The sequence below is a fragment of the Carassius carassius genome, chromosome 9 (genome assembly GCF_963082965.1).
Source record: "Carassius carassius chromosome 9, fCarCar2.1, whole genome shotgun sequence".
Lineage (NCBI taxonomy): Eukaryota > Metazoa > Chordata > Actinopteri > Cypriniformes > Cyprinidae > Carassius > Carassius carassius.
The window spans coordinates 27,108,260-27,130,076 of record NC_081763.1 but is presented as its reverse complement, the minus strand read 5'-3'; the positions used below and the strand labels follow the sequence as shown (position 1 = coordinate 27,130,076).

Genomic DNA, 21,817 nt, shown 5'->3' with positions numbered 1-21,817 from the left:
AAATAAGCTGCTGCAGCAATGTACATGTACTCAAGCAGACCCCTAAAATAAAACTGCCTAAAAGTAAAACGTGTACTTGTACTGAAGAAACATAATATGGGCACTTTAAAATGAAAATCTGCAAGTCTGATTTGTTAGGAAAAAATTATAGTAAAATAGCACCAATATTTTTCTGTTTCCAGCAACACAAAATGGTCCAAAAAGAGCCGTTTTATGATTATTAATGCTTTTGCTTTGGGAAAAGAAAACCTTCCTGTGGCTGTGCCTTGTAACTAAACGACACAAAACAGCCCTAAGACATCTATTGTCAAAAAGAGAAAAACATGTACCAAAACAAGCTATCAAAAATGAAGTATTATTTACTCTTTGTACAAGCTGTGATCATTTCACTAAACAAATACAAAAGTCATTTATTTACACTGAGAAATACGTTTTCTATAAAGACAATAGGCTTTGTGGTGAAACGGGCTCTAAATTGGTGGAGTAACTGCTGTTTTTCTCCAAGAGTGCCTCTGTTTTCACAGACTCAAAGCGGATGCCAGAAGCCCCCTCATGCTTGCGCATTCTTCTCCAAGGGAAGCAGAGAATGCGTTTGTAGGTGGTCCTCATGTCCTTGTCCCGAAACGAGTAGATGATAGGGTTCACCAGAGAGTTACACTCAGCCAGGACCAGGCAGTACTTTTCATATTTAAGAACCTGACATCCACCACAACTGAGACCATCCAGTAACAGAATCACCAGACCTGGCGTCCAACAGATCACAAAGGCGCCTGTAGAGAAAGAAGGTCACAAAAACAAACAAGTTGAGTGCATGTCCGGGGAACAGTTTGGTTTATGAGGTGCAAACCACCACAGCATGCAAAACAAATGCATCATCTTGCACGTTTTATAAGGTAAAGGTGAGATTTAAACAACAAACAAAATGTTTGTAGAATTTAACAGTTGCAGTTAAACGATTCAAAAAATGTCATGTAAAAAGAATGCATTAACTTGATCAAAAGTGACTTTCTTACAAAAGATTTTCATTTCAAAACAATTGTTCTTTTGAGCTTTCTATTCATCAAATAATCCTGAAAAAAAAGTATCTTGTTTTCCACAAAAATATTAAGCAGCACAACTGTTTTCAACACTGATAAAAATGAGAAATGTTTCTTAAGCAGCAAATCAGCATATTAGAATGATTTCTGAAGAATCATGTGACACCGAAGACTGGAGATATGCACTACAGGAACAAATTAAACAAATTAAACTTAAAAATATATAATACAACGGAGGACAGTTATCATCAACTGTAATAATATTTAACAATTTTACTGTTTTTACTGTATTTCTGATCAAATAAATGCAGCCACATTACAAATCTTACTGGCCTTACCCAGAATCATGGACATGGTCTTCATTAGGCTGATAACAGTCTGATTGTTGGAGGGCTGATCCGTGTGCGGGGACATTAATCGGCTCCGCCGGCGAACGTAGATAAAGATGTGAGTGTAAACGGCCACCATGATGAAGAAGGCCATGAGGTTGAGGATAGCCCAGAACACTAGGAAGCTGCGGGAATACAGCGGCGCAACCGTGCAGCAGGTGGACAGGTCACAAACACAGTTCCAGCCCATGATGGGCACCAAACCCATGAAGACGGCCACCAACCAGATGGTGACTATCAGCATCACCACACGCCGCCTGGTCATGGTGCTGTGGAGCTGCATGGTGAAGATGGTCTGATGGCGCTCTAATGCCACCGCCAGCAGGTTGACTACAGACGCCGTCAGGCTCATGTTGATCAAAGCTCCACGAATAAACCACTCATTGATGGTCAACTTGATGGTCCACGGCCCAGTGTTGAACACAAGGTTGAGATACGAGATGCCGGCGAAGAGGTCAGCAGCTGCCATGTTCCCAAGTAAGTAATAAATGGGAAAGTGGAACTGTCGGTTAATGATTATGGCCACTATGACCAATATATTTGCCAGAATAATAAAGACACAAATCGGGAGCCCAAGACCGACAACGATAAAGTCATGAGTCCGCCAGCTTGCGCTGATGGGCTTGCCAATCTCATTGTAGAAGAAGGACACTGAATTGTTAAAAGCATCGCAGGTTGAATTAAATAACATCATTAGAGAAGTAGTTCATGTAAATCAGTCGAGCTGTTCAGTTGTTTCCTGATGCTGTAATCCTGACTTGGTCAGCTGCCATTGGAAATAATGCTTTTACATGTCAAAAATGTGCCAGTGTTGCTGCTTACAAGGAGTGTCTCTTATTATAGTTTTCCAACCCTAAAACACAGGAAGACGCAAGGACAACATTTTACGACCTTATAAGTCCAACAAGAAAACAGGTTAATTTTTAACAAGAAAATAAGAGGATATGAAAGCAATTAGTATTCATTAAACAAACGTTACGCTGGATTTAATATAGAAACAAAGTAAACGAATTAATAAAGTTTAGCACCCCATTTAAATTCTAACTGCATTTATTGCTTAAACACGTTGGTTTTAGAGTAAACGTGACATGCAGAACAGGAAATGAAATTAGTTGTGGTTACGGTTACTTCTTATATTCAATGAAACCTAGACGCAATAAATCTAACGTTAACGTTAGTCAGAAACACTTAATTCGCCCATGCAGAGGTAAGTTACACTGTATAGTGAGGCTCGGTTGTCAGTACAAAGGCAACAACAGCTACTTTCATCTAAAATGACACTGGGTCAAAAAAATAAAACACTTACCGTTGCCAGGGCTTCAGAGCAAACAAAGCAAACGCGCATAACAGTGGGTCAGAGTCGGTCGTGTGTCGATGGTTTGGCTCTCTCGCGCTCGCCGGAAACACTCGTCTGGGTTTGGCGGAGCTCGTGGAGCAATCTTCACGAGATCCCCTTGTGCGCCTCCCTGAAACCTGATTTGATGAAATCACCACCTGAGGATGAACGCGAGACGTTTATGCAAAATGTTGTGGTTTAAAATGTTTTGATATTTTAATTCATTTCCCAGAATCTGCTGCGGTGTATGGCAAGCCGTTTTCATATTTATTCCTCAATCCATGTGACAGCCACTAGATTTCATGTCTGTTTCAATAGACAGTACTTTGGTTATTCGTAACTGTAGTTAGAATAGTAGTGCTATTGAAGTTAAAACAAAAAATATAAAATAGTTCATATTTATTTTATATAACTATTTAAGTGAATTATAAAGTAGACATTCTGACTTTTCAATGCATAGAACAATTAAGACTGGTAAGAAATGTTACTGGGAAACTGGGAAAGATAGTGTCTCTTAATGAAAAGTTGTGGATTTCAATAGCAAAAATGTTAACATTAAATGTTACTTGTTACTATTTGGATAGTGACTTATTTAATATATAGGCTCTTCACATCACTATTGGAGAATATAATTATAGTTAGGAATAAATGTAATAGCTCGCCATATGAAGTCAACACATAACGAAAGCGGCAAGGAAGTTAATTTAAAAATGTTTTTGTGACTTGGGCTTATTAAAGAGTTCACCACAAAATGTATTTTCATTTAGATTTATTTGTACGTGGAAGATAAATTTAGCAGATTGTGGTGGATTGTTGCATACAAACAAAATGAATGTTAAGACTGTCCTGCTCAGAAATCATAAATAACCATTGAAGTATCATAAACGTACCATAAAAATATTACAAAAGTATCACTATAGGCAGTGTGACCCATGCACTATATTCAGTCTAACAAAACCATATTTGATGTGAAAAACCAACTACTCAAATTAAAGTTTGAGCTGTGATTAGAAATGGATGTTGGCAATGTCTGACAAAAAGTGTATCAAGATAATGTTAATTGCTTTTTGTAACAAAGGTTACTGTTTTTAATTGTGTCGTATTATAAGCATCATGCTCAGTATGCAGCATCCTCAAGAATCAGGGATTTTCTCAAGGAGAATTTGTTTGTTGTTGTCACTTATGTTGAGATAATTCAACACACTGAGCATTTAACATGCACCCAATAATCACAGGAACACTGAGCCAAAAAATAATAATAATAAAATTGGTACAAACAGAGACATTTTGATGTGGTTGTACAGTATTTCAGTCATTAAATTTAAACAGACTAAAACATGACAGGCTACAGTTCTTGGTAATTATGTTTAACTTTTGTTTAACTTATAATTTAACGTTTGGAAGAAAACTTTGCATATACCTATAAATATTTCCTATCATCATGATTTATACAACATACATTTTCTCCCTCGCCCATGTGAGACAGTTTACAGAATTTTTTTTTGTTTGTTTTTTTACTTCATTCAAGACAAACCAGACTAAACGAAAGTAGTTATTTTGTCAGTGAAAACCAGAAACCTTGGTAGAGCTAATAACTCAAAATAATTTCTTCATTTCATCAAAGGCAATCATTGATGTCTTTATCTAGAACAAAGTCTCATATGATTTTGTTGACTTTCTCAGGTTGATCTGCATTCAGGAAAAGTGTAAATGACACCTGGACCCCTTACATAAGGCAGAGTACCACAAGACATGCCCTCAACCAGTATATTGTCTGCCTCAACCCAAATTAACACGCAGGACATCCTGTGTTACTGTAAAAAGAAAAGAGCATAATAACCACTTAAAGCGATATACCACCAATGACATAGAAATTAAGGTGTGATTAATTTTAAACCTGAGAAGAGAATGGAAGTAGTTCAGAGGGCCTGTGAGACCCCCAGGCGGGTACAGCCGGTTTAGATACCCCTCCAGCTGGGTCTCAGTCAGTCGTCTGGATTTCTTCTTAATTCATTATTAAATAAAATAAAATTAATTAAAATTAAATGTGAATAAATTCCTGCCACAAAACAGACTTTGAACCAACTATATGCACATGAGAAATACAAGTTGCAGAGAATCCGCTGTCACCTCTTCTAAACTGTGTCACCCTTAAGACTCAAATGCATAGGACAGGAAGTTAACAAGCGTTGATCTTTAGTGTGTTTCCTGTTACAGTAATATCAGTGTCAAAACAGATTACCATTAGCTGTAAGCCACAGTGCATTGGAGGGCTTAAAGAGTTAATGGTTAAAAGTGCTTTTGCTACCTTAAAATCCACAAGAGATAAAACAATTTTGGGCAGCATCACAACTAGAAACAAGCATATCCTGAGGGCAACATCTGAGAGGGTCTTCTCAGAACTGCATCTGGGTTTTACACAAATGACTATCAATTGTCTGTACCCACATATGTTTTGGTTCAGAATCAGAGTTGTGTTGAAAAACAGAAATGAAATTATGCCCTGTCTGGAAATTCTCAGTGTACACTTATCCAACCATGAGGCAGGATGAGGGGCGTTCATGACAATGAGAATTGCACCATGTCTCTCCAGTGCAAGATGCCATGCCAGCATCGCATCCTAGTCATGGCCCACCAATATACAACTGCTTTGACCTGTAATTAAACACATATATATATTATTTACTAAGGCAAAACTAATTTTCATTCAGCTGTGGCCCGTCTGTATGGGCAGGAGGGGCAGTGTCCCGCTTGAAAAGGAAACAACTGCAATAGAACAATTAATAAAAGATAATAATAATGAAAACAAACCAAAAAAACAAATGCCTGTAAATATGGTTTCTTTTTGTCTGTTTAGTAAATAACTAAGTGCTCATGTTTACTTGGTTAATTCTGAGAATTGACGTGGCTTTGTAGTCTTTTTCTATACTATGGAAGTCAGTGGCTACCGTCAATTGTTTGGTTACCAACATTCTTCATAATATCATCTTTTGTGCTTAACAGAAGAAATAAACTCATACCGGTTTGGAACAACTTGATGACAGATTATTTGATTAAATGATAACAGAATATACTTTTTTGCCTTAACTATCCATTTATTGTAAGATAATTCTATGTATGCATTATATGTATGTGTAGCAGTTCTGTCTAACTCTAAAGTAATCCATTAATAAGAAGGAGTGTTTTTTTTATTTATTATTACGGTCATTTAGTGGCATATAAAAATGGCCGAAGTGTCGCTATGTGTGTGTGTCCTCTCTGCCTCAGGTAGCGAGTCACCTTACTTCCGGCGGGGCGTGTGGACGTTTGTAAGGGTGGACTGAGGAGCTTCATGGGATGCCGTCAGTTGTTTTCATGGGAATGCATTTAACATGTAACTCTGTGCAATATGAGTCGCATTACCGGTGTGGGCCAACATACAAGTTGCGTTACAGTGGGTTTTGTGTCTCGTGTAAACCTCCGTTTGGATGTCTGTTTTGCTGGCTGCTCCTCTTTACTTCCTCTGCTTCACTATGTCATCAGACCCTGGTCACTGCGATAACTACCTTGTTTCTGTGAATTAAGGGAGACTGGAGGTTGTAGCCTAGCCTATGATCCTGCTGCTGTGTTGCTGGATTGGACCGACAGCCCCGCGCTATAAACTAGTTTCAGCTCGTGTCTGCTGATTCTGTTTACATTTGCAGCGTCTAACACCTCCTGAATAAGCTGGACCGTGTTTTTTGCTTGTGGCGTGGTGCCTTTCAAGTCAAGTCACCTTTATTTATATAGCGCTTTAAACAAAATACATTGCGTCAAAGCAACTGAACAAACATTATTTAGAATGTCTTTCCCCATCTTTACCATGTTTAACACTTCAAAAGGTCTCAAGTGCCGTACAGAAGCAGTCACCAAGCCTTCTGAGGCTTTGTTTCTTCTTGTTTTCAAGCTGTGTGTGTGTGTGCTCTTGTTTTTGTGACATATCAGGACACAACTCTGTATAATGACATGGGTATGACACAGGTATTACAAGGAGAGGCTGACTTATGAGGACATAACCCATGTCACCATTTTTCAAAACGCTTATAAATCATACAGAATGAGTTTTTTTGAGAAAGTAAAAATGCACAAAGTTTCCTGTGAGGGTTAGGGTTAGGTGTAGGGTTGGTGAAGGGCCATAGAAAATACCGTTTCTGCAGTATGAAAACCATTACGCCTATGGGATGTCCCCACTTTTCACAAAAACAAATGTGTGTGTGTGTTGCTGCAAATCAACGTCTCTTCTATGGTGGGTCTCTTGCCTGAATACAGTGAGATGTGGTGTGAGTGTGCACGTGACCGCTGGGTTTCCTGGACTAGTGCGGCCAACCCCAATACTGGATTGGTAAACCGTGTGAGTGATTGTTTTTACTGAATTAGTGTGGTATTTTTCTATTATCTAAAATAAAGATTGTCATTGTTAATGGACACCTCTCGTCTGCTATCTGACTCAGCCTTTACGAACCTGTGAACCTTGCTGTGAAGGTGGTATAGTTGATTAACCATGGTGGTTCCCTACACGCAGTTGTATTTCCCTTTGCTCACACTGCCAAATGAATGTAGAGGATGATAATCAATATTAGAGAGGCACACTCGAGCTGAATTGTACAAGGACACTAGACCTCTGCCAGAAGTGTTCTGAACATGTTGAAAGGAATGTAGATCTGCTATTAGCAGCAGTGTTGGGCTTTTTACTCCAAAAATGTAGTTTTCTTACTAGTTACTCCTTTCAAAAGTAATTTGATTACTTGCTACTATCTAGCAACAGAAATTAGTTATACCACTAGTTACATTACTGTTCCTTCACACCCTACAGAAATCGTAATTGTGTATACTCCCCATAAAATTATTTTAAAATGTTACTAACAATATATTTCTGCCTCATCTGAAAAAAATCTACATTGGCTCGCAGTCAGAAGTTATTATAAACACTCAATAGTGACTGATAGTCACTTTTAAGTAAACATGTATAAATTGTCATTTGTAGTTAATTTCTGTTACCCAAATAGGAGTATCTCATTAAAAGAAGTCACATAATTTCATAAGATTTTTAATGATAACTTTACTACAGAGTGAAGGAATGCCACAACTTCCACATCTGTGTTCAGATCAGTTTTTCTCCTGACAAAATCAGTGTAATGGCAATATTTCTGCTGAATGTAATCTTTTCCATATTCCAAGCCTGTCTGATGCACTGGTGACTTTTTGTGCTTTTGCAAAAATTATCAAAATAAATCTAGTAATTGTTGGATTTCAAATCAGTAGGGGTTGAGGCTTCAAAGGTAATGAGCTGTTTTATGAATGGGAACTGTAATATTATTACTGAAATCTTATTAGTAATTAGTTACACTATTAGTTACTGCAATAAGTAATATTACAGTAACTTACCAGTAAGTAATCAGTTTTCGGGGAAACCATGAAGAAACAGCATTACGGGATTGCTGTGGTCTCCTTTGGTTACATAATGAAACCTCAAGCCTGAGCTCTAAAGGGCAAAAAAGACCAAGAAATAGATGTCACAACACGAGATCAAATCATTAGAGGTAAAGACAGGCTAAGTCAGTAAATAAACACAACTTGTGAATACCTCGCCACTCTTTTCGATTCCTATTCCACCAAGTAAATAAATTAATATCAAATTTGAGAAAGATTGGAAATCTATAAACTCCATTTAACACCCGAGATTGCTTGTGTCACGTTGCTACGTGTGATGACGTCAAAGACAAAACGTCGTGCTCTGTGTCTAAACACAGGTGGCGCTAGAGCACAAGATATGGACAAGATCATTATTTAGCCTTTCATCCAACCTTCCAACTAAAGAACGAACTCAGATCACGCTGAACAAAATTATGACTTACTTTAAAACAGATCACAATCTCCTAGATAATTACAAAGAAACGGGAAGTAGCCTAACCCGTGTTGGCTCGTTACTGAAATATTAACAATAATAATGTATTAGCTTCTTGTTACTAGTTACTCCTTTCAAAAGTAATATTATTACTTTACTTCTTACTTTCCGGCCACAGCAATTAGTTATACTACTAGTAACATTACTTTTCCTGCACGCCCAACAGAAATAGTAATTGTGTATCTTTATAATAGTTTTTTTAAATAAATATTTTTTTTAATGTTACTAACAATGTATTTCTGTCTCATCATCATATGACCAAAATCTACATTGAATCGCAGTCAGAAGTTATTACAAACACTCAGTGGTGATTGATAGGGACTTTTAAGTAAAAGCGTTGTATTAATTGTCACGTGTCTTGAAGCTAATTTACCTATAATTTCTCGGTTACCCATATATGATTATATTTCATGAGGTAGCCTATCAAAAGAAATCGCATAAATTCATAAGAAAATGTTTTCGTTTTCTAAAAATATTTTTAATTATAGTAATATAATTTATATTGGGGCAAGCAATGAAATGCCAAAGTAAAGAAATGCCACAATTTACACATCTGTGTTCAGATCAGCTTTCTTCTGACAAAATCAGTGTAATGGCAATATCTCTATCTGCTGAATGTAATCTTTTCCATATTCCAAGCCTGTCTGATGCATTGGTGACTTCATGTGCCTGTGCAAGTCGTGAAATTTTTAAGTCAAAAGACTGTAATAGTATTTTTCTTACTTCAATAATCATTTTACTCCAATAATCACATCTCCAATAATCACATCTCCAATAATCACATCTTCCAATAATCACATCTTCCAATAATCACATCTTCGACAGAGTATCTAATGATGAGTATCTAATGATGACCTTGTGCATATTACTTTGTTAAATGCTTTTAAAGTGATCAGATAGGCCTTAAAAAAGAGTTTACATTCTTCATTTTAAATCTTTTCACGTCCCCTTCAGATACGCATGGTCACCAAGTGCAGGGTCTTTCAGGCAGTCTGGGTTTTTTTTTTGGGATGGTGCATTCAAAAGTTCCATATGGATCCCTAAATCCAGGCCAGGCAATTCGGATGAAAACCAAACAAGCAGTGAATCCACCTGTGCCATAAACAATATAGTAAAGAGAGAATTAAGAAACTTAGTTGTGTTGGTAATAAAAGTAGGTGCATTAAAGTATTGCGCTGCATGACTGTAATTTTAATAATCAGAGAGACGCAGGCTCTGTGTAGCAAATGTCCCTTGTCTTCGGGGAAGTTCACCTTTCAAAATAAACCCCATGTGACTGTGTGGAAACAACTGTCACTGAGCAAATAAAATGTCTGGGAGACTGTCTTAAATACTAGCCTATTTTTTCTTATCTTAACTCGAATATATATGTAGCCTATATATTTATATTCTTCATATATTTAAGGCAAAAGACAAGGCAAAAGACTTAAGTGAAGATGTCAGCAGGGCGGGACTTGACTGTTGAGGTGAGACAGAAATGTAATGATAGGCTACACGTAGGCTACTGCATTGTTTTGTTTCAAAAAGTTAGGATATTCCAGCTGTAATATGCCACCACTCACTGATCTATATAAATGACATTTAAAATTCTCAGCTCTCAGGTTCTGTCCATTTTATTACAAAATTCAGACAATACCGTTTTGGCGTTAGAAAATGTGACGTGACAGATCGCTTTAGCGCCTCAGTTCAAGTAAACCGATATCTGTTACTTTCTGTTTAAAGATACAGTACAACTTACAGGAATGTATATATGCCTCATAAATAATATCGATCAATCAGTCATCAGTCAAATCAGCAGGAAAACAATTATGTCAAAGAACGTTACATTTTCCTCAAGAAAGCCATTTAAAAACCATAGCAGGTTGAGAAAAATAGCCATAAGAAAGGAGTATTTGCTAAATATGTGCACTATAGTAGGCCTACATATTTATTATATTTTCACCTGTCATTAAATAATTGTTGTTATAATGAAAACTGCATTATATTTAACCTTTAATAATACCAGCTGATGCTCTATGTCTCTGTATGTTTACAGCATTTATCTGAGGTATATTTTTTCAATTTGTAATCAATTGAGAAAAAAATCCCTTAAAGTGCCAGGCAGAAGCCTTATACCTACTGTCAGTCTGTGTCATTAATGTGAACAAAAGACAAAGAGAAATAACTAACTGCTCTTGAATAACAGCTTTAACAAGGATATATATGTATGTATGTATGTATATGTATATGTGTGTGTGTTAAGTGAAGTATTTTACATTTGATTATGCAATATCTGTACCTGAAAACGGTGCTATTTATGATCATTTTTTCTTATTTTATTGCTGACTGTTCACTTGTCTTCATTAATTTATGAACTTAATAGTTAGTGTTTATTGTGGTATTGAAATTGGAAATGTGAAATGAGATTGCAGCTTATTTACAAAGAAAACAATATCAATTTTATTTTTTATTTATGTATTTATTTTTGGCAGGGCAAGTACAGTTTTGAACCCTAGCATTGAGCTCTGCATTTGAATATATAAGCCAGTCTACTTCAAGGATTTTTAAAGGCCTTTGATTATGTTAAGAAAAATTAATTATAAACCACTACACAACGTTCTTTGTCTTAATTACTCTTTTATTTTGCTGTAGATCAGTGGTCTTTATAAATCACGTTTACTGTAGATCAGTGGTCTTAATACTAGCCTACTATAAGCAGGTCAGAGGTAATTTGTGTAAATTAATATAAAAAAAACAAGTGTTATGTTGCAGCACATTAAATAGTTACAGCAGAAATTGTGTACTCTAAACATTAATATTTATATTATTTATATTAGAATAATAAGAAGACCTATAGATATTTAAAATAAAGCCTGATAAAATCATTTTCTTGTTAATAATTTGTTTATTATTTTAATAGTTTTTTTCTTGGTTTTGATAGTAATACATTCTAATCAGTAATTTTACATGCAGATTAATGTATGTAGAGACATGTAGTGTGTGTGTGTGTGTGTGGGCGCGCGCGCATGTTTACATAGTGGGCCGGTCTGGATGAAGTCCAGGGCTGATTTTTTGTCCCAGTCCAGCCCTGCTAGGACCCCTTACTTGTTTTGATGTCTTTAAGGGGATTCGAGTCTTGTTGATAGATAGATAGATAGATAGATAGATAGATAGATAGATAGATAGATAGATAGATAGATAGATAGATAGATAGATAGGCTTTAAGTTACTTTATAAATAGTATACTCCAAATTAATGAAAATAAGAAAATATAAAGATTTTTTGGCGCATACATGTTTTTTATTTAAATCATACTATTTCATTACGTACTTTCATTGCACCGTTAACACCGATCAGAGATCAGAGCTGAGCGCTCTTAAGTGATCATCCACACACGTGTGACAGCACGCGCTCACGGTTCTCACGTCCTGTGCGTCCTCCGCGCGCATGACGTCACCGACGTCTCGAGCTGTTTGTTCTGGACTGTGTGAGAGAAAGAGCCTGCGCGCCCTCACAACAAAATAACGAAGGTAAATAAACAAGCAGCCTTTGCGCTTGTGCACAGCGTTTAGTTCTTCCTAAAGGTCCCGGCATATGTAGCGTCATTCTGCGCAACGGTTAAGCGCGCTAATTAGCGCTGAAATGATTGTCTGGTGCGCGGGGTGATAGCGGCCTGGGTATCGCTGAGTGCTAACGCTAGCAGCTAGGAGAGACATCCCCATTCATGATAACGGGTCAGTTTGGATGTTATTTCGTTCTCGGGCTGGTTGTTTTTGTGTTTTAGCGCCGAATTACCCCGTGTACGTCAAATAAAGAGGGTAACGTAGGGCTCTGAGGTTGTTTATTAGCAATAGGCCGTTTGCTGTCCAGTGCTAGCACAGCATCGCATCCCTGCTCTGCGCAGCCCTGCGCGAAAATTTCACGTTTCCCTGTGTGGGAATGCTGGAGGATTTAACGTAAAATTAAACGAGAATGTGCGTAACGCAAAGTCAGATTAATTAAGTCGGGTTCATGTGATCCATGCTCGTTTCAAGCGTTTGACATTGACAGATGTGTTTTAATAGCGTGCCGCGCTTGTTTGACGCTTTGGGGTGAGAGTGTTGTTTTGATTGCACGCACGCACACATACACACACACACACACGCAAGCAGGACGAGTTTGTGTCGTACACCGTTAGCATTGATAGCAGGATGGAGGAAACGTGCAGATCCTGTTACATCCTGTTGCAAAGCCTGTTACAGTGTCTCAACCGCATTACATTTACTTAACAAATGTTTTGAATGAATATGAACACATTTAACGGGACTATAATGATGTGGCCTCGGTGTTTCAGCGACTTTGAGCAGAAGGACTCGTCTGAGCTGCCCGCAGTCGCCATTTTGTGTTGCTCCTCCGTGTAACGGAGAAACACACAACCTTTACATTTTTATTTTAAAAATGCGCGTTAGTCATTTTTGAGTTTTCTCTTTCTGCATTTATTAAAGTTATTATTATTATTAAATATATTTATTATTAAAGTGTGTTTTGTGAAAATTGCATCAGTTTGGTCTCAGCGGTCTCGCAGCGCTTTCGGTTTGCGCTCAGATTTACTCTGAGTAAATCCTTCTATTTTAAAGCAGAAATATCAGATATCTACTTATGGACAGGTTTAGACGTTCAGTATATTCAGTAAATGCTGTTCACCTGAACTTGTGAACGAAGGAAATCTTCCGTTGTGTGTGTTTATCTGACGTCATAGACTTGTGATTGACAGCTGTTGAATGACTGACAGTTTCCTGGTGTTAACTGATTTGTTTTTGTTCAACAGTGAATTTAGTCTCTATTATTTGCTCGCTTTTTAAATACGTTTATGTTGGTCTTCCAGTTGAATTTCTGTCGGGTTAAGCTTGTGACTGCGAAAAGCTAGGCAATTGAGGTTTATTGTATTCTGTAGAATTGAAATGTCACATTAGCTTTTTAAACTCAACCCAGGCGAGTAACGTTACATGAAGTTGTTTCTTTTGTGTAGGTAGTTTTTAAGCAGTCCTGGCTTGATTTTGCCATCTTTTGATTTTTGTGATTTTCAAAAACTGACTGGTTTTGAAGCAGTAATTTCCAGAAATTTTAAGAAAATGCACCTTTATAAAAATAATTGATACCACGTTTTCGATATTATGTGTGACATTGTATGTACAATATGACAGTAAAACTTAGAGGTCGACCAGTTGATCGTTAGGCCAATCAATCTTCCGTTTTTTTGTGTTTTTTTTTTATTAATTGGCAGTCGATTGTGCTGCAAATAAGGCTGATTTATAGGCAGAAGCACAGGCGGGCAGCTAAGCATCGCTGCTGAATCCCCTCTGAGGCAGTGTTGCCAAGTCCGGCTACTTTTACACTGTTGCTTTGGGATGTTTTTTATGTCCGCGGGTTAAAGTGACCCCAATAACGTGATGTTTAGCCCCTGGAATGTGACCTTTACCAGGGGAAACCCACCAAAGAATGTGTATTTTACCCCCCAAAACACGATTTTTATCAGGGCATTGCCCCTGAAAAGTGATTGGGCTAGTTTTGAATAGCAGTTGGGACAGGTTTTGCTGTGAAAAGCTGTGCAAAGCACATGATATTAAATAATTATCTGGTGAAATGACTTTAATGAGTTACTACATTTCTATTGCTTTCCATGTTGAATAACTTTGTGTCTCTATTTTAATGTACTTTTAAATTTTAAATCACATTAAAAGGCTTTCACATTTATGAATGATGATGCATTTATATATGGTCACTGTCGCTCACAGCCACTCACACTTGTTTTGCGCATGAGCCGCACGCAGCCCAACATTAAATCGGTTAACAGACCATCGATAGCTTTAATCGATTGCATCTCTTATCGACAATTAATCGATCATCGGTTAATCATTGACATCCCTAATTACAACAGTAGATTTTCTCAAAGGAAACTAGAGCTGAAATGATTAGTCGACATTATCGACAATAATGCAGTAATGCGTTTTGACCAGTGTGGTGCTGTAGTGCAAAACTGTAATTCAGCACTCCCGGATGCAATTCAAGAGAAGTCGAAAGCGCTTCAGTTTGTAAACACAGCCGAACGCAATAATTATATTATAGTAGGGCTGTAGCTATCGAATATTTTAGTAATCGAGTATTCTACCAAAAATTCCATCGATTAATCGGATAAAATGTGTTTTTGCTTAAAGTGCAATATTAATTATGCAAGAGAAAATAAGACTCCTGGGTCTCTTAAAATGAACAACTAAGCTTCCTTGTTTAGAAATTATTATATTTTTTTAAATGCATAGAATGCAATGCATGCATCAAAAATAAACATTTACTTATTACCCACTGTTTCTCTGCCTGTACTTGTACTGTGAACAATGACAAGGAAGTTGACAGATGAATTAGGTGCATTTAAGTGCCATTCAGTTGGGGTTTTAAATAAAGCATTTTCTGAGATGCACATTAAACATTAAACACATATTTTTCTTTTAATTATTGAAAATGAACTTAACTTTTTGGTAAACAAAGGGGATTTACTATAAAAAATAAAACATGGAAGAAATGTTGTGTGATTAAACCTTAAAAAAAATGATTTTGTTTTTTTACTATTAGGCTATGTACATTCTGCTGAACAATAGTCTTTAACCGGACTTTTATTTTGACGGGTTGACTAACCTTTACAGCTCTGTGTATATGATGTGACGCTAGTTTTAATCAAATGAAACGGTCAAATGCTCATGAAGTGACTGTCAGAGCAGTTCTGGAGATGTTGTTCATGTGTTCACGTCCTTATTTAGTGAGAGGAAAGACGCTGAACTAACCGCAAGGGTTACGCGTGCTTCAGTGTCTGTAATAAAGGAAGACGCGCTTCTGCTCCATTCATTAGGCCTAAAAAAAAAAAAAGTTTGGTTCCGGTTGGTTGTCAGTTGAGGTCATTGGTCGGTAGGGATTTATTTATTTTTTTATTTTTTTATTTATTTCTCCAGTGGCAGTTTTACACACACACACACACACGCTCGCGCGCTGATTTTAAATGTGTACCGGTACTTTTACGACAGTGATTCTGTATTCCCGTTTAAAGTCTGTTGTTGCCATAGACACGCAAAACGCACACACACACACAAAAAGCCTTCGCGGGAGTTTGACAGGCGATCTCATAGTAGATTAACATGGAGGATTTGAACTTGAAAAACGGAGTGTACAGACATCTTTTTGTAGTCAAACAACATTCTTTGTTATGTTCATTTATGTGGTTTATTTGATTTTGATGCTATAAATTAACTAGAAGCAAGAGACGATCAGTTAGTTTTAACTGATGATCTAACTTACAGCGATCTGTTCGACACATTCAAGAGCCACAAAACGGTATTTATTGTTTACATTTCTTTAAAAAATGACCACATTTGAAAGGTGAAATAACCAAATGAGACTTTGTTTCATATTAAAAGTAAGCTGGTAATGTTAATGTCCTGTCTGTCAGCATGTTGTCAGTGCCCTCTCTGTTCCGCGATATATTGTTGACTCCCCCCGTGTTTCTCTTAATGTTACGATTTCCAAACCTTAAGTTATAGCTCACTTTAGGAATTGACAGTTAAAGGGTTTTGATGCAATACTTAATGGTTTTTAACGGATTACTTAAGTGTAAAACAGCATTTAAAGGAAACTGTAATTTAATTAACGATGTGTGAAAGACCGTTCTTCCCCAGTCTCATAAAATAAATTTGGGTCGCACATAAATTGACAGGGTCGGAAACCGGAACCAAACAAATTTTTTTTTTAGGCCTTAACAGAGACACGCAGAACATGCAGGATTCATATTTAAACAGACTGTTTCTGCTTAATATTTACAGATATTAGTCCATATCGTGATTTGATGTAAGTGCAATGACCTATTTTTGATTAATTCATTCAAAATTTGGCAAATTCCGTGCCATTCCACGTTAAACTGTAAATTCTGTTTTTATGACTGGATTCTGCAATTCCCTCCGCGTTTTCTGCATCGCGGAAATCACAGGGCCCTAGTTGTGGTATGCCAGCTCTATCTTGCAATGGACACACGCCACAACGTTCTCTTGACGTTTGCCCGCGCCCTCAAATTAAAACACTGCTGACTCCTTGCAGTATGCGATTTCGGACACAGCGCTTGTCATTAAGCCAGCGTTTCTCAATTCTAGTCCTTGTGCCCCCTACCTCTGCATATTTTGCACGTCTCTCTTTAACGCAGCTGATTCAGATCTTCAGCTTGTTATAAGTGAGCTCTGTGCATTAACTGTGTTCCCATTGACATGCTCCCTACTCCCTGAGCAGGGGAAACCTGTTGAAGTTTACTTCACTTTGGAACATTAATTCATGGAAATGTGCAGAGCAGGGGGACGCGGGGACTGAAATTAAGAAATGCTGCATTATTTGAATATCGGATCAGTGCATCCCTAATCATTATTGCTGTTTCCATATACATCAGCGTAGTGTTGTCACAGTACCAAAATTTCAATATTCGGTACCGATACCAGTGAAAATCCACGGTTCTCGGTACCAAAGCAAAACACAAAAATATGCTAATTAAAAAAAAAAACACACTTTTTATCACTAAAAATAAAACCAATGCCATTCTTTATACTTATTTACAATTAGGGCTGTGATGGTGGCTGATTTTTACCACCGCGGTAGTCATGGACCAACAACCGCCGGTGGCGCGGTGTTTGGGAAAAAAAAAAATATATATATTGTCAAAATTTGCTCGTTAACCAAGGCGATAATTATTTTCCAGTTTAACGTATTCAAATTATTTTACGTAGGGGCGGGCATGGCCACCCACTTACAACTGCTGCTTCTGTCACTTTTTCTCATGACAAGAGGTGAATTTATTCAGTCGCAGACTCGCAGAATGACTGAACAGGAAACGTTTCAGACACGCGCTTCACTTCACTTTATTATCAAGTGCAAGTTTAGCAAGGGCGGACGGTCCTGTGCTCAAAGGCGGTGCGTGCTTCCTTTGTGCGTATCCTTTCATATCAAACTGCGAAATAAACTATATGCAGTGTCGTGATCAGTTAATTCATGGAATTACCAAAAAAGGTGATTAAAGCTGACTTAAACTGTGCATGCATGTAATATATTTTATATATATTATATACAGGATATATTTATATGCACGTCTAGAAATCAGCCCAGCACTGTCTCACTCATCTAACACATCCTATTTAACTTGTCAGTTCGTGTTTATTTGAGCACTTCTGTCAGTGAACGCCGCCTGCAAAACACTAAAATAAATATCAAAGAAATAATGCTTATTTAGGCTACAAGAAAGTAGCCTAAATAAGAAAGTTAAAAACACCCTGTCTAACGGACGCAAGCGACGCAGCGTGACAAAATACTCATTATAATCAGTGATGCTAGCCTACACTGAATGCAGCACGACATGATAAATCCCCCGTCTGGTCTGTGAGGTAGGCTACTGACACAGAGTTCAAATGTCCTGTATAGATACTAGACAGACTAAACCTGTCGCAATGCGGTTGTTGCGTCTGGTTTACTTTTCCGCCACCAAGCAAGCTCAGTAGCTAACTCCTCATCTGTCCGCGCTCTCTTTGAAATGGGAATCGTTGCCATATTTCTTGTTACCATCTTTTATTTATCGCTGTCTCGTTTGTATTTGGCCAGTTTGGAGAAAGCCTCACCAAACCTGACCAGCCAGCATTTGCGATCACGAGAACTTGTGCAAACGCTGATGGGTGACATGAATGCAGATGACTCCAGATCGGTGAGGTGGTATTTGCTTTCCCAACAAGATCCATCGCCCAACACTAAATTAATTTGCTGAATGTATAAACTGTATTTTTCTGTGCTCAAATCTGCCAATCTTAAGGAAACGCTGTGTTTGAGGTAATTTGTTAATTACCATAGACTTAGAATTTGCAACTATTACAGTTATTACACTTATATACAAAACTTTATTATGTTTGTGACGTCACGTGCACTACCGCCGGTGGCAGTAGACAACAGTGGTAGCAACCGACCACCGCGGTGACGCGGTTGTCACGGCAACCTTCACAGCCCTATTTATAATTGTTTAAAGTTTTTCTACAAGTAATATAATTATGAAAAACAGTAAATGAGTTTCACCCAAATTTAATTTGTCTTAAAGGAGCATTGCGTAGGTTCTGAAATTTCTAACCGTTACTGACACCAGTGGCCGTTAGAGGAACTGCAGCCAGTCTCATGCTCGTTCTCAGTGCGCCCGCTCTTTTTTTTTTTTTTTTTTTTTTTTTTTTTTTTTTGCTTATGAGGAGTGTCTGAATTGTGCTGGAGGCTGGTCGCTTCTTTCCATCCGCAGAGTCTATTTGAAAACACTATTGCCGCTGCTTACTATAATGGCTGGCGTGCCGTATGGTTGTAAGCCCAAGTAGACGAGAACGCGCATGACGTCACATTTTGTGAATTTTCGCGCCAATCCGGGCCCGACTCCTCCACATACATTTGAGCCTACAGGCTGATAGAGGCAACCGTGGTGGACAGTCGATGTGTCATTCTTTTTTTTACATCATGGTTGGCTCATACATGTACAAATAAACTCTATCTTAAAGATTTTTTTTTTAAGTAAAAACCTCCACATAGCTCCTTTTAATGAAATTAAATTTAAACATTTTTTTTTATTTTTTTATTTGCTATTAATATCAAAACATGTAATAAATATTTTGTGATTTATTTCTTTAAGAAATAAAAGTTTTATAAAAAAAAAAATTCAACAGTAGTACAACTGGGACAACGCGTCGAGGTCATCGATGACGTCGATGCAAAAAATACGTCGGCGCAAAATATGCGCATCGATTCGTCGACCTGTTTTTATTTCTCTAAAAAACGTTTGCAAAACGTTTACCTTATGTGCGCTGAATATGCGCGATGGCCAGTTCAACATTCTGTCCAACGTTATATATAACCAATCCAGGGGTTTTTCTGCATTGATCTTTTTTTTTGCCGGCTGTCAAAGCCTTATTTGATCGGTGAGTGATGTAGGGATGTCAACAAATATTCTAAATTCGAACATGTATTCGAATAGTTTTTAAAAAACGAATTTCGAAGGTGAAAATTAATATTCGAATAAAAAAAAAAATGTGGAAAAAAAGGCCCGCAGTAGTAGAGGCGTGGTTGTCTGCTTTGCGAGTGGGCGCGCTAGCCGCGACCTTAAATTGCTTGCACAAAAATTTGTTTGTTCATTTAAACCATTATGCGCAGAGAACGTGAGGGTGAGAGAGTGTGAGGTCTGCAGTCTTGGCCATTAGTTGATTTCCTTGTTTTTGTGAAGGTAATACGTTGTCATATGTTTAAACTTAAATAGACTATCTATACAAGTAGTTATGTCTCTTTGTATTATTTTTGCCTGTTATTGACGTACTGCGCGTCATTGACAACATGCGCAACCAGATGTTCGAATAGTTCGAATAATCGTGTATTTTTTAGAGGGAATATTCGAACGTCAATTTTGAGCAATTTTGACAGCCCTAGAGTGATGTAGAATAGAATGACTGTGCTGCGCCTGACAGGGCGCGTACGAGAGAGAGCCCCGACTGTGCGCGCACACTCACAGTCTTCAAACAACACGAGCGCTTCTTGCTCTCTCTCTCCCTCGTGCATATTAATCAAAATCATTAAACAAGATAGAAAAAGGGCGAAACACCCAAGTTTCACACGCGCTCGCGCACTCACAGTCTTCAAACTACCCGAGCGCTGTCTTGTGCTGTCTTAAAGCCCTAAAGTTTACATTGGTTACTGTATTCTTTCAATTGCTCTAAACAAGTATTTTGGGTGACCTTTTTTATTGAATGCTAGACATCAAGTTGTTATTTTCATCTGAAAGAAGAACTTTTTTTCAGTAAGCTAGGCCCCATGTGTTCAGAAAGCTTGTTTCAGTAAGCTATGTGTTTTCAAGGCTTCAAGGTTTTATTGAATGCTTGCTATCTCTATACAAGTGCAAAGTAATGCATTCTTAGTCAGTATTTTATTTTGTAATTTTAAGAGCAATAAACATATATTGCAATGATAAGTAAATCTGTACATGTAATGTACATAAATCAATGTAAATGTAATTCAACATGTATAAATTGTTAGTAGTCAATTAATGGGGAGATAATCGAAATCGAATCGGTCTGAAAAATTAATCGTTAGATTAATCGATGCATCGAAAAAATAATCGCTAGATTAATCGTTTAAAAAATAATAGTTTATCCCAGCCCTAATTTCAACCATCTTTTGCAGCTTAACATTTACAGATACTGGTCCATATTGAGATTTGATTAATTTATGCTAACTTTGACAAATTCCGTGACTGACCATATTAAAATGTAAGTTTCATTTTCATGACTGGATTTTGAGATTCCGTCAACGTTTTCTGCTTCGCGGAAATCATAGCGCTGTATGCATCAAGAACCGGGTTGACCGGGTACTCTGTAACACCGGTACTTAAAGAAACCTGGTACCATGACATTTTCATTTTCTCTAGTACCGATTTGGTACCGAAGTACCGGGTCTTTTGACAACACTACATCAGTGTGTATTTTGCAAACTGTAAATTAGGGGTGTGACGGTTAGTATATAACTGTGAGACCGGCCGAAACAATGTCATTAAAATATTTTTTACAAACATTTTTTATCAAAAATTATTTTCATTTTTTAGATATGATCATAAGATGCGCAATATATCGGGAGACATGGTTTATACCACTTAATGAAGTTTTGTAAATCGTCAGACATGATATTTACCACTTCATTAAATTTTGCTTTGTAGAAAACCTTCCTTAAAAACGAATTTCGTTTTGTACAAATTTTATCTTAATTTTAATGTTTCATCAACCAATTGCATGTATTTTAATAAATAAAAAGCAAATATAGCAGACAATGATAACCGTGACATGGAAGCGCCAGAGCGCCGGGTTCACTTGCACTGCACTGAGAACTAGAGCGCATCTCATCGTATGAAACTCAGCGTAGGCCTATGCCTCATACATTAGCATTAAATATCTTTGCTGCATCCTTTCTAGAACAGACTAGGGCTTTTTTTGCGACTCGCATCAGCAAAGCATTGCATCGTCCATAGAACGTAAAATAATCAGCGGATGGCGGGCGGGAGCCACTCAGGAGCTTTTGGCAAAGTCATCTTTCCTTG

General features: G+C 37.4%; 2 protein-coding genes across 5 annotated transcripts in view; one reads left to right on the top strand and one right to left on the bottom strand.

Moving 5' to 3' along the window:
* Positions 1-339: 339 nt before the first annotated feature.
* LOC132149461 (lysophosphatidic acid receptor 1-like) lies at positions 340-8,235 on the bottom strand. Of its 2 annotated transcripts, XM_059558719.1 has the most exons (4): positions 8,166-8,235; positions 2,733-2,920; positions 1,376-2,279; positions 340-770 (listed from the first exon to the last, which is right to left on the bottom strand). In XM_059558719.1, the coding sequence occupies exons 3-4, from the start codon at positions 2,118-2,120 to the stop codon at positions 436-438; spliced, it is 1,080 nt and encodes a 359-aa protein (XP_059414702.1). In that variant the 5' UTR covers positions 2,121-2,279; positions 2,733-2,920; positions 8,166-8,235; the 3' UTR covers positions 340-435. The 2 variants fall into 2 exon arrangements, with proteins under 2 accessions (XP_059414702.1, XP_059414703.1); XM_059558720.1 differs by lacking the exon at positions 8,166-8,235 and having other exon boundaries at positions 2,733-2,936.
* A 3,818-nt stretch (positions 8,236-12,053) lies between these two features.
* The window catches only part of LOC132149460 (bromodomain-containing protein 4-like), a 62,894-nt gene continuing 53,130 nt past the window's right edge, over positions 12,054-21,817 (top strand). Inside the window, exon 1 of one of the 3 annotated variants that reach the window (XM_059558716.1) lies at positions 12,054-12,194. The gene's annotated coding sequence lies outside the window, so the exon portion shown is untranslated. Of the gene's footprint in view, positions 12,195-12,262; positions 12,399-21,817 lie in introns of those variants that run through there. The other 2 variants (XM_059558718.1, XM_059558717.1) reach the window with 2 other exon arrangements.

Coding starts and splice junctions, on each gene's coding strand:
- LOC132149461 (XM_059558719.1), bottom strand. CDS start 2,120: ATGATGTTATTTAATTCAACCTGCGATGCTTTTAACAATTCAGTGTCC. Junction 771..1,375: donor GACCATGTCCATGATTCTGG/GTAAGGCCAGTA, acceptor CTTTCTCTACAG/GCGCCTTTGTGATCTGTTGG.